Source organism: Tinamus guttatus, unplaced genomic scaffold (assembly GCF_059628265.1).
Source record: "Tinamus guttatus ecotype Peru unplaced genomic scaffold, ASM5962826v1 Tinamus_guttatus_pri_ptg000578l, whole genome shotgun sequence".
NCBI lineage: Eukaryota > Metazoa > Chordata > Aves > Tinamiformes > Tinamidae > Tinamus > Tinamus guttatus.
The window spans coordinates 138,328-156,446 of NW_028289112.1; the positions used below are offsets into that span (position 1 = coordinate 138,328).

The following is an 18,119-nucleotide window of genomic DNA, read 5'->3' on the forward strand; positions in this document are numbered from 1 at the left end:
TCCTAAATTTTGCAAAACATGTGACAGCAGTACTAGAGGCAGACAGCTTGGTTTTTTGGTAGGCCTTTTACATCCCCAGACCCCATTTGGTTGGGGAACAAATTGCAGAAATCTTCACCTGAATTGCAGAGAAAGACATGTGGATACTACAGTGTTGTGAGCAAATATTTCCTAATTTTGTCACTTTAAAATTTATACTGCAGACTATTGGGTAGTGCTATTTCCAGTTTGTTAATTGTCAAAGGTTTTTGATAGAATTTTGCTTTCCTAGAGAGACTTTTGTTGCGCGCTATATTTGCTTTGTAAAATATGTCTAAGAAGCTGTGCTTTTAGGTGGTTTAATTACGTGTAATTGTCAGTTTATTTATATGTAGAAACTTGCTGCTGAACAAATGCTGCTGTTAAGAACTCGATGCTCTATGAAGCTCCTAGTGATGTTAGGAAAGCCATATTCCAGATTTTGAAGTCAGTACATACTCTTTTTTTTTTTTTTTTTTTCCTGGAGGAGGACTAAATCCGTTGCAGAGTAAGAGAAGTTTCAGTTTATGTTGAACAGCTTGAAAATTATCCTTTCAAAGAGCAACTTTCAGCTAGTTTCTTGCAAGGTGGAAAACAATGTTGTCCTTTAAAATATTCCCAAATAGTTCCAACACCAGCACGTTGAAAGTGAAAATTCCAACAATGGCACTTTTTATCTCCATTTTTTCCTTCTTTTTATGTGTACCTTTTTGCTTCAAAAATACAGCGTGTCTACCCAAGCTATTGCTCTTTCATTGAGCAACTGCAGGCTTAATTCTGTTTAAACTCAGTGGTAAAGGGATTTATTGAAGTTCCTTTGATGAGTGTTCATGCAGCAACTTGAAAAATCCTTTTTTTGTGCTGACATATCACTGTTATTCACTTGAATAAGTAGCTTTTGAATCTGAATCCCAGTATATGTCTTCATACCAGAAGTAGAAACTTTGTTGTTAACTCTTAGAGTATTTAAAACTATGATTTGTGCTTGGTATGTCTCTAGAAAATGCTATGGCAATGTTTAGAAGATTAGAATGAAACCAGAGCAGCTCAACCATAGTGCTCAGTTTTGCCAGTTTGAGTTTCCACTGCTATTAACAGGTGTCTTACACTTTTAACATAAATACGTCCAGCTATTTTGGTGTGTTTGACCCTCCTTTTAAGCATTACATATTACTTACACATACAGTCTGTTTTTCTCTAAAGTGAACTTGTTCACAAAATACTGTCTTTTGTGTGCTTTAACAAATGTTCTACCTATTCTGCTCCTCCACTTTAGGTATTCCAACTTGATCTTGAACTTATTTTCCCTCATGGTTGATGCCAACATTCCAGATATTGCTCTTGAACCTGACAAGACTGTGAAAAAGGTAACCGAAAAGCTTTTTAACTTTCAGTAATCAAAATCTTCGTGTTGTGCCACTTTTCAATCACTTATGATGACTTAAAAACAACTGTGACCTGAAAGTGTTTGCTGCTATTTTATGGAGGCTGAACAATTTCTAGGATCATAGAAGCTAGACAGACATACTCTTGATCAGCAAGCACTGATGTGTACCCAAAAATAGAGAATAAATCTTGTTTTGTCACTGCAGGAGTTCACAGCCTGTTCTGGCGTTGTGTTCCAAATGATATTTTTAACATTCTCCTGAGAAGAGTGATCTTTGCCTCACAAAACTGTTTTAAGAGCAGTCAGCGCTGGCTGTATCGTAAAAGTTTGTTCCAGCCAGTCTGGAATCCTGCAAGTCATGGGTGCTTTTTCTCAGTGGTTTTATATTTTCATCACCAAGAAGTCTGTGAACACGAACTCTTGTTTCCTGTGAAATGTGCCCTTCAGTTCTGGTTTTGTCCCTCTGCACAAGGTTGAATCATTCTTCCGTTTAATGCTTTAACAACAGTTGACATTAAGAATACTAGATAAATGTTCGTGTTGCCATTACTCAATGCCGTTACTCTGGCATTTTAGGCAAATCCTGGCTTTTTTATAACCTGATTTGTGGTGCAGGTTATCTGTTTTAATTCTACAGAAGGCCTTGTGGAGCCTGTCTATCCAGTGGAAATCAGTTCAGTACAATTTTTATTCAAGAGCAGAGTAATTTCTCTAAAATGGGATGGTATTCAGTGCTTTCAATATGCTATGAAAGCAAAGGTTCAGAATCATTAAATTAATATTTCATGGCCTAATGCAATTCTCCTAGAGGTTAAGAAAAATGAATAGTGACTGACTCTAACAGAATCTTTCTTATATCCTGTAAGAATAAGCATTTCTGCTCAGAATTTCATTCTTCCAAATTAATATTAAGAGATTATATAGTCACTGAATTTCATTTCCAGAATGACTAGTGAGAACCTGCTGGATTCTGCAGCATGCAGCTCCTCCCATGACATTTTGTTTCCCTCTGAAACTGAAAAGTAATTCTTTTCCATAGGAAGAACAGGGCTTGAACAGTGTCTTTCCATCCCTAAACATCTTGTTCTCAGTTTCCCAAAGAGCAATATTGAAATCCCATGTTGACTTAGTAGTAGTAAACATGCAATGATTTTCTATAAATTTCTTCCTTAAATAGAAAAAGAGTGTTTGCTTCTGACTTCCTGTTGAAAAAACTGGGTAACAGTACACTTTCTACTTAAGAAGTAAAGTATGGGGAGGAGAAAAAGCTTATAGATTTCAAGATCTGCTGTGAGATACAAGACAAATCATGGGAAAGATTCAAGTATGTGCTTGTTTTTCAGAAGTTAGTTTAAGTCTAAAGATTTTTTCAATAAATACAAAGAAACTTGACTTCAGAGGCAGTCTGCAGCTCTTGCAGGGGCTGTTTTTGGAGCATTTGGCATTGACTGAAGTAGCCATCGAGAGATCAGACTGGCAGTTTCACTGGATTCCACAAGCGTTGGTCCTTTCGTGTTTGCAGGATTGAGTTTGAAACTTGCTGCTTACGAGAATCTCATTCATTTCTGTCAAGAGTTCACTGTTGCTTGCCGTGATACTCTTCATTCTTGTCTTGAATACTCTCTGTGAGCTGACATCTTCCTGTCACCGAGTCTCCTTGTGTTCACTGCCAGTTCAGGTGCAATATCCTTGCTTTTATTAGTATCTTGACATCATCTTTTATGTAGATAGGATTCCTAGAATCATTGTCTGGGGGGTTCTCCACTTTTTTTCTGTCATGAGTGAAAGCAGCATGTCAAATTCTGTAAAATATTTGTAAAGGGTGTTTTGCTCTTAATGTAGCGACACTTGAACATTTCAGGCACTTATAGAATTCTCTTTATTTCCTGTGTAAGTCTTTTGAAATAGCAAATCAAGATACAGAATTGAGAGCTAGGAGTTCTTTTCTACAGCTAGTTAAATATATTAGACTTCAATGATATGCAGAAGTTAAAATCACAATGATGTCAAGCAATATTCTGCTGCCTCAAATTGGAGAACATGTGAGGAAGCAAAAACTAAGCTCTGATGCCTGTGAATTAGATCAATATGATTATTTCTATATTCCCCTCATATTCCCTGCATAAAGTGTAAGTAATAGTGCCTTCTCCGCAGAAAACGAATGTATGCTTATTTGCTGTATGACAGCTCAATATTAGATCAAAAGTAATAATTTATTATTGTGCTACTGAACTGTGACAGTGCAGCAGCTTGAATAATTGTGACTTTTAACCTCTTCTGAACCTTTGGTTCAGATCATTTATTCTTAGCTTTAAAATGTTAGAAGAACTAGAATCAAACCATTAAGGCACACACTTCTGCTAAAGAATTCTGAGTAACTACAGCATTTTTCAAACATTTTTTCCACTAGGGAAAAGCAAAGATCTTAAAATGATTGGATGCAAGATAAGTATTATTAAAGGGTATAGTTGCTCTACTGAAGGCTTGGTTTTTTTGACATTGTATTTGTTCGGTTTAAAATGGGCCACCAAGTAGGGGCCACCCTTAGGTTATTATAAACCTTGTCGTTTTTCTGTGTGCATCTTAACACATTTTTTCAACTGCCCTTGTGTTCTGTGAATGTTGCTATTTTAAATAAGTTTTCATGATTTTTGATAGTTCTGCTGTTTATGACTCCAAGGAATGTGCCATTCAGATTTGGTCCTGCTGATTTAAGAATAATATTTTGAATATGCGATTTGTGCAAAAGATATGTCTTGTAGTGGAGGTTTCTAAGAGTAGGGGAGCAGAGGGCTTGTCTAAAGTTGACATTGTGACTTGACAGGTGCATTTAACTATCTTCAAGCACCAGTGAGAGCCATTTTTATTTGAAAGAGTTCTCTGCCTTTAAAATTCTCTGCTTTTAGTTTATTAACTCTTTTGTTATTAAGAAAAAAAGTTGGTTTTTGACTAGTTGACTATAAAATGGTCCAGCATCAAAATAATCTATTGCCGAAGCATGAATGTACTGCTGAGTTTGATACTGTGTGTCTTTTAGAAAGCAGCTTTGTGTATTATGTGGCTTGTCTAGAATCAGTTTTGATTTGTTTTTTGTCTCAAACTTTTTTTTTTTTTAATTATCTTTGGTCTGAAATCAGCTTTGTCAGTAGTTATAAAAAGGGAAGTAGATGTTTTGTACCCCTTAGGTTGAGTGACAAGTTTGTTCAGTCATTTAACAAGATAAGTGCTGGAACCACCTTGTGCTGGAAAATTAAATATTTTCAGCATCTCAATTGTTTTTTTTTTTTTTTCCCCGAGCTTTAAACAAAAAAATCTATATATATTTCAACAGACTCAAATTAGCTAAAGATCCATTTTGGCCTGACCTGTAAAATTAAATTACCTTTGATGTCTGAGTCCAGTCAATAGCCATTTCACCCATGATATCCCTTTCATGGAGGACAAAGGTGGAGATTTACAAACTCCTTAATCCAAGAAGGCATCCTGCATATCCAGGAAGGGGGAAGTCCACAGCGGACATACTTACAGATATTTCAGCAATACTTGTGCCCTGTACTGTTGTTATTAGCACGGGTAACTTTTCCACTTATCCTTTGCACTTCTCATTTTTTTCAGGAAAAAGATGTGGCAAGAATCGGTATATACTAACTTGTAAATGCACAGTTGATAATAAAATGCCAATCCCCTGCTTTGTTCTGCCATTTCTGTTTTTTTTTTTTTTCTATGCAGCTGCAATACTCATTGTGAATTGTTGCTTTTTTAAATTTACCCACTGCTACAATTTTAAGTAGCAGTGACTAAAACCCTCAGTCAATTATGAAGTGAATATATTCAGCCTTGTCACCTCTTAACAACAACAAAAAGAGAAGCTTTTCATTTTTCCATGGGCAAGCCAGATGGTTCATATCTGTCCTTCATAGCAAATTTGACCTTTAAATTAGAGGACACTGGGGACCAGGGATTCATTGGCACAAAGGAACTCAGTAGGCGTTAAAGGACAGGGCTCTAATTGAGCTCAATTTCAGATGCCCCTTGATTAAAGAAGGAGCTGCCGAGGACGCTGCAAACGTTTCATTTATCAGCGAGGTCGTCGGGTAGGTTTGGGGCACAAATCCCTCCACATGCCGGAGGGAGCCCTTCTTTCCAGTTGTGGTGGCACCTTTGGGAAAAGGCAGGGAAAAGCCAATTTCAGGTGAGTCTGCGAGGAGGAGGGTTTCCTTCCTGCCAAGAGAAGCACCCTCTGCGCTTCCAGGTCAGTGCAAACCTTAAGTAGGTCTCACTGCCCTTGGTAAGAAATAAGTGGTAGGAACGTTTGGAAACTGGAAGACCTCTGAGGAGGAGCGTATCAAAGTAAATCAGTTCCCGTTCTAGAGGCCACAGAGCTGGTGTGGGGATGTGATTTGACTTTCACAAAGTCTCTCAGCTACCTTGTTTCAAAATCCAAGCTAATTTACAAGGAGTTTTCCCAGTCTCTTCATCTGGGTTGTAGTAAACCTCCCTGTTGTCTTTTTCCCTTCTGTGGCTTCCCCCAGAGTCAGTAAATAGATAATTAAGTGCTGAGTTCACAATTTAGCAAAACAGAAAAGGCTTCCGGTGCTTAACATGCTTTCTGATGCAGCAACAGATATGTGTCCCTCTTCATGTGACCGAAAATAACCATGTTTGTAAAGGTGGAGCTAGGAAGCATTTTTGACGTCTATTAATTCTGAGAGTGATTTAGTTTTGTTCTAGTGTGTGAGAAATAAACTCAGTTTTGCTTGAGTGAAGTCTGCTCTGCTTCAGTGTTTGTATTCACTTCCTGCTCTGGGACAGGTTTATTCTTTGTAAAAGCTTTGCATTGAGTTTATTTTGCATCAACAGACGTTCATCTTTCTGTCCATTTGGATAATGATGCTGCAGCTGTACCCCCAGCTTTGCTCTTTATAGGCTGCCGTTTTTTTTGTTGGTTTTTTTTTTTTTTTTGTATGTGTATTCAATCCTCTCAAAATGTAAAAACGTGGAAGTTTTTAAATTCAGCCTCAGAACTGAGTTATGTCTGAGGACACGTGTTCACCCCGTTAGTTCATGTCATGTCCTCTATTTCACCATAATATTTTGGCCCGAAATGATGAAATTCTGAGCTGGAACAGTATCATCTTGCCTTTGTTTTTATGAAAGTTCAGTTTAGAGATTTCACTAGTATATTTACTGTCTTCTACTGAAAAAAAAAAAAAAAGTGCTACAAAAGCCTACCCAGGCTCATTTAGAAACTGCAGTTTATTCAAATGAAAGTCTTGAAAACAACAGCTGATGTCGGAATAGCTTTTTAAATAAAATTATTCATGCAAATAGAGCATTTGAGTAATGTGTATAATGCCACATTGGAACATGTTGCAGTTGAGCAAAGGAGAAAACAAGAAAATCCTTTGCTGAAAAAGGTGACACGTGGCACAGGTTAAGCCAAGGATTCAAAGCTTATTTCTGGTATTTGAACATGGAATGCTGGCTACTGCTAACAATTTTAGGCAAAGCAGTGAAAATAATAATGAAAGCCTCACCAAATGTAGTTATTCAGTTTACCTAATGTTGTAGCAATTGTTGGGATGCTGATGTTCAGTGCATGCTGTGACGCGGTCAAAAGCAATACTGGAGTTCTCTTAAATTTAAGTAGCTGATTTTTATTCTAGTCCTTTATTCTAGTGATAAAATCATGTAGCTCATCGTTGCAGTAAACACCAGCAGTGCTGGTTAATCTTAGGTGAAGCAGAACTACTACAGCACCCAGTGGTCTTCAGAACGAAGTAGTGTTTCCTGTGAAATAGCCCATTTTTTACTGCAGCCTCATGTCCTAATCAAATATTCATTTTTGCATAGATAAATCTATCTAGCACAGAAATTAAGATGCAAGTAGTTACTTACTGTGATCAGACAGTGTTACAGTAGGATCCAGGGCTTTCTAGAGAGTGTGGGTAACACAAGCGTTTGGCCCTGGAAGTCTAGAAGAGGGGCAAGTAATGAACTGAGGTATATCAAAATTCTTAGACATAAAAAGTCGTTACCCTCTATTTATTACTTAACTGGAGGCTGTGCGTAGTGTGGATATGAAGTTGACAACCCTAAGCATTCAGGTGGAATTTCAGTTTTTTTGTGGTGATGTAGTTCTTTATCTAAACTTCTATCCTTAAGCATTCAAATTCTACCATTGACACCTGAAGGAATATCTGCTTAAAATTACTGTGTGCATATGGTGTGAAGTTTAGAACTTTTCCTTTTTGAAACAAAGGAAGTGTTCAAATATGTTGATCCAGTGTGCCTCAGTTGTCTTTGGCTAACACCAAAAAATGGCACTAACAGCAAACAAGGAAGTGTTATTTAATAAAATACTAAAATATGAATTCTGAATAAATAAATCATATAGACTTACAAATAAGTACATTCATACAGGACATTCTTAAGGATGTGTAATGAGATAATTGAGTAACTTATCAGAACATGACCCCCAAATTTGCTTCCTTTTTTTTAAACACCCTACAGAATCTTGCTAAGCAGGGCCTGCTCCGTGAGAAACTCTGGGCTTTCAGAATGTATGGCTTCCTTTGCAACAGAGATTTCTAATAACAATTACTATTGGTTTTGTTACAAGAACCATAACTCAGCGTATATTAATCTTGGTGCTGCTATTGCAGCTCAAGAAGTAATTTCTCATCTTGCCATATTTCTTCTCAGGTTGCAGCAGTTGCTTTTAATTGCTGAAAAACTTCCATGCAAAGATGTAGTTGTCAGCAGCATCTGATCCTGCTGTTAAATTGCACACTTATTTTAAGATCTAACTGTGGGTAAATTTATTTCCATGTACCATCAGTCTGCCAGCCTATTCCTGGGGAATGCGATAAATAGTTTAAATAGCCGTTAATTCCTTATTTACTGAGGCGGCATCTTAATGGTAGTGCCTCCTAGACTTTGAGGTGATTTTCATCTATAAATAAATTAGAAGATGGCTTAAATGATTGATTAACAGAGTTGTATTTAAGAAATTGTTGTTGCAGGGGATTATTTTCTTAAAATACAGTTAGCAATTTTGCTGAATGTTCATTGAATCACTTTTTTTTTGTGATCAGGAAAACAAACATGATAGACTTGCCTTCCCAAATCAGAGTATATATTAAGCTCCTGCATTAATGTAAGTGTGTGAATAGTCCCATTAAATTTGGTTGCATTCCCCTGTGTGCTTTGCTGGTTGTCAATCCTCTAAGCATATTTCTAGAAGAGAATAAACTTTGTCTTCTAGTCATGTTTTTATGAAGGTGGAAAATCTGATATTAGGCTGAAATAATTTCTGGTTTTTTTTGCTGCTTTCTTTTTTGAGAATTTGAACTTTTTTTCCAGTATATTGCATTCTTTCATGTTGATCAAAATATGTTTTGAGAGGAAGTTGAGGAAGAACTCAGTTTATGCTTGCTTAAAGCACATGAACACACTTATAACTGTGACTGTTCTTCCTATTTGTATCATCTCAGTAATACAACCCTGAGAACATTACTTAAATAATTTGTCTAGTGTTTTTACCAAGTCTTGGAAAAAGCAAATAAATAGGAAGGATACAAGAAAGGCTTTATTCTGTCTTACAAAAGGTCGATTTAATCAAGAGAAGGTTAATTCCTGTGATTAGTTCTTTACTGTAAAAAAAAAAAAATAATGGTTCAACTGTTTGGTATGGAAGCTGGACAAATTCAGGTATTAAATGATTTTTAAATAGGGCAGTTAATCATTATAACAAGTTACTTAGGAAGGGATGGATTCTCTCTCCTTATAAAAGCTATAAAAGAGATTTTTACTGGTAAAGGCAGAAGTTACAGACTTGATGTTTAAAAAAAAAAAGTTTATATGTATACGAAAGAGATTGAACTAGATGAACATGATGGTCCCCCCCAAAAGCTCACACCATTCTAGCATGTTCTTATGAGCATAAAGTAATTAGTTAGTGAGTCATTTTCTGCAATTAATGTAAAATTGCTGGCTAACTTTTCAATTTTGATCATAACTAACTTGCAAGGTGGCTAGGAATTTTAAAGTTGTAGCTTAAACAGGGATACTGATATAAAACTGATTAGAGCATACCAGGATTTTAGATTCCTTAACTTTATTCTGAAAATGGTGGAATCATTTTGAGTTCTGGAATAGTGCAAATTTCCCGGTGGAGCCCAAAAGCTTTCACCCCAAGCTGTCGACGTTATGCGTTATCCTTCTTTTCGGGAGGAATTTGGTGGTTGGCCATTCCTCATGTGCAGACCTTGCTCCACCAACAACTCTTCTGAAAACTTAGAAAATGACATTATGGTATCTAAGCATTTCCTCAGATTATTAGAATTCCTCCAGCATGGCTATTTATGAATCTACTTGTCATAAATGATGTGAGGGATAAGTAAATCTGACAGACATGTCATAGGTTCCTCCCATTTGACAGTAGTACCTGAAAACCAAGTTATTTCTCTGTGGATGTGTTTAGGAAATGTCTGTGGTAAAGATGCTTGTGAGAGATACCATCTGGAGTAGTCCTGAACCTTGGAGTTGGCTGGAATTCACAAAAAGGCATTCACTGTGCTTTTGTACATATTTATGGATCAAGGCGTTGCCTGGGGCCAAAACAAGGAAATTTAGATGTTATTACTTTATTCTTAATTATAGTGCTTTCAGCTTTTAATTTATATACAAATTGCAAATATCAGGCAAAACATCTAAAACTTGGTGCTGTAGATAGAATATGTTGCTGTCAAAAGATTAAGTGATGTGAGGGGTAGCGGTGTCTCCAGCCAACTGTTCATGGATGGCAGATGTAATCAGAGTTGATCAAGTTCTCACGTGTGATATAAAGATCAGATTTGACAGGGCTGATTTCTTCTGATTCCATATTCTCTACTTAATTGCCTTGAAGCTTCCAAAAGACATTTTTATTCTAAATTAAGTTAAGAATAAAGACTTTCAGAAATGTGGGCTCACTCAGACCCTTTCAAGCTTGCATATATCAAAGGTGTGGGACTTCAGGGTGTTTCTGTTTTTCTTTTTACGCTGACAATCACTTGCAGAGAGACCTTAGAGTCTTTCCTCCTTCTCAGCTTTTAATTCTTTAAAATAACATTTTAGTTCTGTTTAGAGTTTTATGTCCAGGTATTCTGACTTTCAAGCTTGGAGTTCTGAAAAGATTAACTGAATATTGGGGGAAGAGGGGAGGGGTGCGATAGCATCAGAAATCTTAACAGTTTATTCATTTTCATGACAGTTTAGTTTTAAAAGTAAACACTTCATCTAAAATTGTGAGTTTGAGAGAATGTGTTGTAGTTTAATTCTCTACTTAATTTTTACAACTGACAATATGATAACAGTTACTAAGTAGATGACATGTAATGATAAATATTGTAACCAATGAGAGTTTTGGTTCTTTATAAATTTCTCTCATTTCTTTCCCCCTTTCCAAGGTGCAAGACAAGTTTCGTTTGGACCTCTCTGATGAAGAAGCTGTACATTATATGCAGAGCCTCATTGATGAAAGTGTCCATGCGCTCTTTGCAGCTGTGGTGGAACAGATACACAAGTTTGCTCAGGTGAGGTGGCTGCTCCGTAACCTGAGTAAGGGCAGAGGTGGTAGACAGTAGGTTCATACTTGCCTTCATTGCTTACAGTGTTTTAGTTCTTATTCAGCAAGTTCGAATTCTGCTTCCTGCCAGGACCAGTGAGAAAGCCCTCAATGGGGCTAGAACATCCTCTATGTAACTTAGCAAATCTGCTCTCTAGGGTATTTTAGGTATGTTTCAATTAATAGCTGTGCCTAGTAAGAGAGCAATTTTAAAATTTGAACTAGATCTGAGTATTTCATGGGTTCCATTACAGGTTTTGCTCTAAAATATACGTAGTTTTGTTTCACTTTAAACTGATTAACTGAGGTATTGAGCACAATTTTTTTCATCATTGGCTGCACACTTGTTTGGTTCTGCAGCCATGATAGCTCACTTGAAATGTATACAAATAAATAAGAAAGTGCCTGCAGGAAAAGCTCCTTATAACTTTTCTGGAAGATCTGCATGGCAGGATGTTTCTAATGTTCCTGTACACTAATGCATCCAGCATAGGGAACAAACATGAGGAGTTAAAGGTCTGTGTGCAGGTTTGGGGCCACGTTCTCCCTGGGCTCACAGATATGGGGTGGCACAACTCACACAGCTAGGGCTCTGCTGTGAGCGGATACAACCTCCTTAGGAAGCACATCCTGGAGGAGGGGGAGTTGCCTCTTGCATGAGAGCATCAGGAATGCACAGAGTTCTGCCTGGGGACAAACCAGCCAGCTGGGAGCTTACGGGTTAGGATTAGCAGGCAGACCAACATGGGCAATGTTTTGTTTCTCTGCTGCGGGCTGCCTGATTGGGATTCATTGCAAGGCTCTTGATTATCTCTGAAAGGTCATAGCAGGCGAGGGAGGTTCCTGGAGGCTGGAAGGAAGTAAATGTCACTCCTGTCTTCAAGAAGGGCAGGAAGATGGGTCTGCGAGCTACAACACTGTCAGCTTCATATCAGGCCCTGGGAAAGCGATAGAGCAAATTACCCTGGAAAATGTTTCTGATGATATGAAGGACAAGCAGGTGATGGGGAGTAGTCAGTGTATATTTATGAAGGGGAAATCATGCCTGACCAACCTGATAGCCTTCTGTGACAAAATAACTAGCATGATAGGTTAGGGGAAAGCAGTGGCTATTACCTACCTGGCCTTTAGCAAGGCTTTTAATACGACTTCCATAACATCCTTTTATCCAAACTGATAAAGCATGGACTACATAAAAGGGATATTGAGGTGGATTGAAAACTGACTGAGCTGTGTCCTGCACCTGGGAAGGAATAACCTCCTGCACCAGCACAGGTGGGAGACAGCTGTCTAAAAAACAGCTTTTGAGAGGGAAAAAAAAATGAGGGGGTCCCCTGATGGGCACAGTATTGCACATGAGCCAGCAATGTGCCCTTGGAGCAAAGAAAGTGCACGTTGTCCTGGGCTGCACTGGGAAGAGCATTGCGAGCGGGTCAAACACAAACCCAAGGCACATCTGCTGCCTGAGGAGAGGCTGGGAGAGCTCTGACTCTTCAGCCCAGAGAAAAAGAGGCTGGGGGGGAGCTTCTTATCCATACGTACAAATAGGTGATTTGGGAGAAGAGGGAGGTCAAGAAAACAGCTGTTCTCAGTGGTGCCCTGTGAAGGGACAAGAGGCAGTGGGTGCAGACTGAAACACGAGAAATTCAATTAAACACAATATATTTTTTTTTCTCTGTGGGTGAGGACTAGGTTGCCCAGAGAAGCTGTGGTGTCTTTTTGAAGATACTCAGAACCCAACTGGTCAGGCTGACCCTGCTTTGAGCAGGGGGACATGGACTAGGCAATCTCCAGCGGTGCCTTCCGACTTCAGGTGGTTTTGGATAATGCTCTGAGCTGGCAGTGCAAGAATATTGTCTGCACTGCTTCTAGTGTTAAAATCCCTGCTGTGGTGCGAGAAATGAAATGATCAGCCACATATGTACGTGCTGTCCCACCACAGACCACCATAAGACAATGGAACATTTAATTCCCCTGTTCAGTAAAACTGTATTCACAAAAGCATTTAATTTCATCTCTGAATTTACAATACTTTTTCTCCCTGAGGCTGCCTGGTGGTTTTAGCTTGTGTTTATCAGGAATATTAACAGTGAATGTTTGCCTTAAGTAGTAGTCTCCTGGCAAGGCATGGAATTCAGAGGAGAAATAAAACTTTGATCTCAAGAGCTAGTTAATGTCAGTATTTTTTTTTTTAACCAGTTCGTCTTTCAAAAGGCTGATCAAAATCTGATACAAATGGTTGAGAACAGCTTTTATGGCTATCTGTTGAGCTAAGAGTCTTCCACCTAATTTACAGCTTGCTGTAAACTAAAATTATGTTTTCAAGAACAGCATTATGGTGCTGGATAAGCAGTTAAAATGCCATTTCTATCTGCATATATATTTAATAGAGATGATCTTTCTTCATATGAAAAAGTGAAGTGTAATTATGTAGAAATGTTGCATATGTGTTGTCAGTCATGGTGCATTGCTTTGATTGCAGCATATAGGGTAGTGGTATCATAAACAAAGTGAAAAATATCTGGTATTAAAAACAACAGTGCTCATGTCATTGCGGAGATACAAGATTAGAGTGCATCCAATAGATGCACAGACCTTTCCTTAATTGCATCCTGACGCTCACCTTTTTTCTTTTCATTTAGACATAATCTTTCTATTTCACTATTTTTAGGTGACTGCCAGACTCTCCCAGATAATTGTTATTGCATTTGTGAAGCTGTATTAGTAAGTTAGAGTTCACATGTCTGATTCAGGTGACCTTTTCTTTTTCCAGTCAGACTTGTTCTTGCTTTTTCAGCATTTACAATTGCTTTTAAAAATCACAGGGCAGATTTGTTCAGGATATTTAAAGATACCCTAGAGTTTAAACCCAAGGCTCTCGCTCCCAGTACCAGTGTTCTAAGCCATGGGCTGTTACAAAAGCAGGCACGTGTCTCAGCTTCCATCTATATTTTGGGAGTTAAAACACATTCTGCTCACGTGAGTGTTGCACCTCAGGTAAGAAGGCAGCAGATATGACAGCCTCCAATGCAGGCCTGCTCAGGCCGTCTCGCTTCAGGGTTTTCACCCTTCCCATGGGCTGGCATTGGACTCAGGCGCAGAGGCTTTGGGGTCTGTTCCTGTTTTTTCCTGAATAGCACGTGCTAAACGCTCTACATGTGCTATGGAGTTTGGCACCAATGTGCTTTAAGCTTTCCTATTATACTCTTAGGGTCTGGTGCCTAAAATGTAATGTGGTGCTTCTCAAGTACCGAAGGCATCTCGTGGCTCTACACAATGCAGGATTCTTCTGCTAATTTCAAAGCTGAGGTTGAGCTGAGCTGAGGTCTTTATTCATATTCTTTAAATAATTATGTTGCAGCCCACCACCCAGCTTTATTTAATATTTATAAAGGCAGAAAGGATACCAGAAGAGTAGTCAGAAGTGAATCATCAATCAACAAGACTCTGAGGATTATTTACATCAAAAAAGAAAAACCTTACAAAAAATCAATCAGAATTGAATGCAATAAATGTCTGTTCTGTACATATTATACAAGCAAGATAGGGCACTTCAGTGATATTTAGTACTTCATTAGTCAAAATCATTATCTTTACCCTTTGTCTAAGGCAGCCGTCTCTTTAAGAACTTGCTGGAATCTTTACAGAGTCTGTAAATTGCTGAACAAATGAACAATTAATGCGTAATTGAATTTGCAGTAAAGTGATCATCTTATACAATGGCCAATTGAAGCTTTCAATTTTTTTGTATATAGTGCTGTATTGAATTGCCAATGGCCTTGCTTTGAAAAATAATTATGATTTTTTTTTTTTAAGAAAAAAAACGAAAGTTCTTTGGCAGGTACTATGATGCACGCTTAAAAAGCAGATTAACCTTAAGTCGGGCAGTTTTTCATTTGAAATGCGCTAGGGTTTGTTATTTATCTATAGATATTTACTCTTGCTGCCTCCAAAACAGGTCTGCAAGGGCTAGCAAGCAGCCTGTGCTGTATGCTGCACTGGTTAAGAGCTTTTCAATAAGGCCGATTGTTCTAGTAAGCATTGTGTATCAGTGTTCAATATGTCACTTCAGGAAGTAAAGCTCTTGTATAAAGCAGTCTATATTTTGGCACCCAATTGTTACTTTCCTTCTGTGATAATATTGTAAATGGTATTCAACCATGTTATGAAGTGTTTGGTTTTTTAGTGCATCTTTAATCTGTTATCTAACCCACAGAGTCACAGAATGGCTGAGGTTGGAAGGGACCTCTAGAGATCATCTAGTCCAACACCCCTGCTCCAGCAGGGACACCTAGAGCCCATATATTCCAATATATTACAGGGCTTTTTATATAGTACCTAGTCTCAAAGTAAGTTAATTCAACATATAGAATATAAGGTGGTACTATACAAGGCTTTTCGGGATGAGAAGCAGCCAATTTGAGCCAGGTGCCTCCTGGGCTCAGGTTAAGTAGTAATCCAGCAGGATTCTGCAGGTTACCTGGTTGTCAGGCAGCAGGTAGAGTTGGTTCCCCAGCTGTTGGTTCTACCAAAGAGTTGTGAAAATCCCCTGCCTTTAGGCACTGTACAATATTTTTAAACCCAATTTATACATAACTCTTGTTCTCCAAGAGTAAACCCATCTGAAAAAATGTCTTACTGTGCTTTTTGTTTTCTTTTAGTATTGGAGAAAATAAACCTTTCATCTTCCTGAGGTGGAAAGGAGCCTCGGCATGTGATGAAGAGGGGATTTCTCCAGCACCTTGTGGACTTTCCCAAACAGCTTTAGAAGGCAAAAGCTGCAGGTTTGGTAGCATGGAGAACTGAGAGCTCAGGAGACAGAAGAGATTTTTGAGTCTACATTATTTGAAGGTTTAAAAATAACCATGTTTTTAAGCATAATGTTTATTTATACCATCCTTTAGGCTCAGATGTTACTGCATTTATGGCTAGTGAAAATAGTTGAGCCACAAAGATTGAAGTAAGCAACTTAGTCCTAAGCCAAAGATAACTGGAAGAGGCTGATATTAGATGGCAAATTCTTATACCTGTTAATATATTTTCTTATTTAAAAATTGAAATTATTGCTGTACTGAACATGGCTGTGTACAGAATTCAACAGAAATGCTACAGTTTCTCAGTGCAGAAAAACAAACTATCTCCTATCCTTTCTCACCAACTTTGTACCTTGAATAACTTTTAACTGTACTTCATATTACCCTTTATTTCCTGCCTTAGGCAATGTTACCATCTAGAAAGGGCAATCATTTCTTCCTTGCTTAAAAAAATGTTTTTAACTGCTGATAAGTTAGCCAGCTGTTGGCAGCCAATTAAATCATCACTAACAGGCTCAGCCAGCAGAACGCACAGTGAGCGGTTCAGTATTTCACACGTTAACTCTGAATGTTTCTGTACAGTGATTAAATATTCCTGACTTTAATAAACTCTTTGTTGTTGCAATCTGGAGGTGTTTTGTCTTTGTAATCTTACCTGCTGCGAACTAGCATGCTAGAAGGGTAATGTTTAACTCCTGGATTTTAAGGACTTGGTAAAAATTTTAAGGACTCTGTTTGCTTGATGTAAGATAAGGCTGTTGGAAAAATGACTTTTGTGCCACACTGAGCTCATAATGAATCTGTTTTAAATGATCAGCAATGTAATTAGCTCTTTATAAGTGTGTGGATCTCTTCAAAGGGTGCTCTTATACTGGTGTATATTTTTTTAATAATTTAAGTTGGAAGGAAAGCCTTCTCAATTATAAAGACTGATCTTAATCTGACATTCCTGAGTCAGGCTTACTTTATGCTTCTGTTAACACCCAAAAGTCTTTGAAAGAAAATCTCTTAGGACTCTAATGGTCCTTAATGGTTTTTTCAGTGTATTGCCCAAACTTGTTAGTTAAGATCAACATTGGGTTCAGCCCCTGTGATTATTTGCTGCTTAGGGCATATATGTTATCTTGGTTAGTTACCACTTTGGTTTGTGGGTAGAATTTTGCTGTGTCTTCCCGAAGGCCCACAGTGCTGACAGATGATCGGGTGCACAACAATGTTGACATTTTTCAGTTTGTCCAAACAGTGCCAGGCTTCTGGTCAGGGGCTTCGGTTGAGCTGTATGTGCTCCGTGGCCTTTGTGTAGGGAATCAAAGAAGCAATTCGGACTAAAAGGTTCTGGGGAAACTATGTTCTGCCTTTCATTTCACAAATAGTGGCCCTTGGGGTCACTTTCGTCACAGGAGTGAGAGTCAAGCTCACATGGGAAAAATTGTTGCTGGATACTGAATTGCAGCACCCAAGAGGACAGGTTTGTGGACAGTATGTTGACACCTTCAAAACGTACCCACAGGCACCAGGTAAACAAACGTTCATCTGCCTTTTGCTGCACCTTCAAACAGGTGGTCACTGAGCTCATGTTGTTTTGATGAAGTGATTTTATTATTATCCCTTCCCTCTCTTACTGTCAGTACTGAGAAACACCCAGCTGTCCTCAGACTGTTGTGGCAGTTTGTTGAATACTGCATATCAGTGCTGTGGTGCATGTGCCACCAGCACTTGGTGGCGTGCCCATCATCATCCTCATGCAGGAAGCAGTGCTTCCTTCTCATACAAGGTCACCTCCAAACGGGAACTGGAAGAGGGTGACGTGGAACAGACTATGGGACTTTTCCACTAATTATTTTGTGATATTCTTTGGAACCTTGGACTTTCCTGGAATTCTGCATGTCACTGATATTTACCCATAAATAGAGGATGAAGATGTACTTCATGTGCCATGTGGGTTTTTCTTCATCTGTTAATTTTTTGGAGTCCTCTTCACGTATAGACTCAACCATAGACGCCTATGCTGTTCATAGACAGCACAGCTGAAGACAACAGGTTAATGCAGCCTGAAAGAGACCCAAGATGAATTCCTGCTTGGCGACCGAACTCTTCAGCAAGACACATAGACGCAGACCTGAAACCAAGGTAAGAATTCCCATCTCTGCTGCCGAGGAGGAGGAGAAGCAGCAAGATGTGCTGTGGAAGTAGTTGTCCTTCCTGGGGTTTTGTGCTGCTGCTGGAGCCTCTGTATCACAAGAGGTGTCACCTGCCTCATTGGTGGCAGAATCCCTACCTCTTCCTGCTG

The 18,119-nt window shown here is 38.5% G+C and overlaps 1 protein-coding gene across 1 annotated transcript in view; it reads left to right on the forward strand.

The window, feature by feature from the left end:
- Positions 1–16,454, forward strand: part of PIK3C3 (phosphatidylinositol 3-kinase catalytic subunit type 3) — a 60,073-nt gene extending 43,619 nt beyond the window's left edge. The window contains exons 23-25 of the mRNA XM_088534600.1: positions 1,295–1,385; positions 10,858–10,983; positions 15,677–16,454. Coding sequence (XP_088390726.1) covers positions 1,295–1,385; positions 10,858–10,983; positions 15,677–15,691 — 232 coding nt within the window. The 3' untranslated portion in view covers positions 15,692–16,454. The remainder of the gene's footprint in view (positions 1–1,294; positions 1,386–10,857; positions 10,984–15,676) is intronic.
- The last annotated feature ends 1,665 nt before the right edge of the window (positions 16,455–18,119 follow it).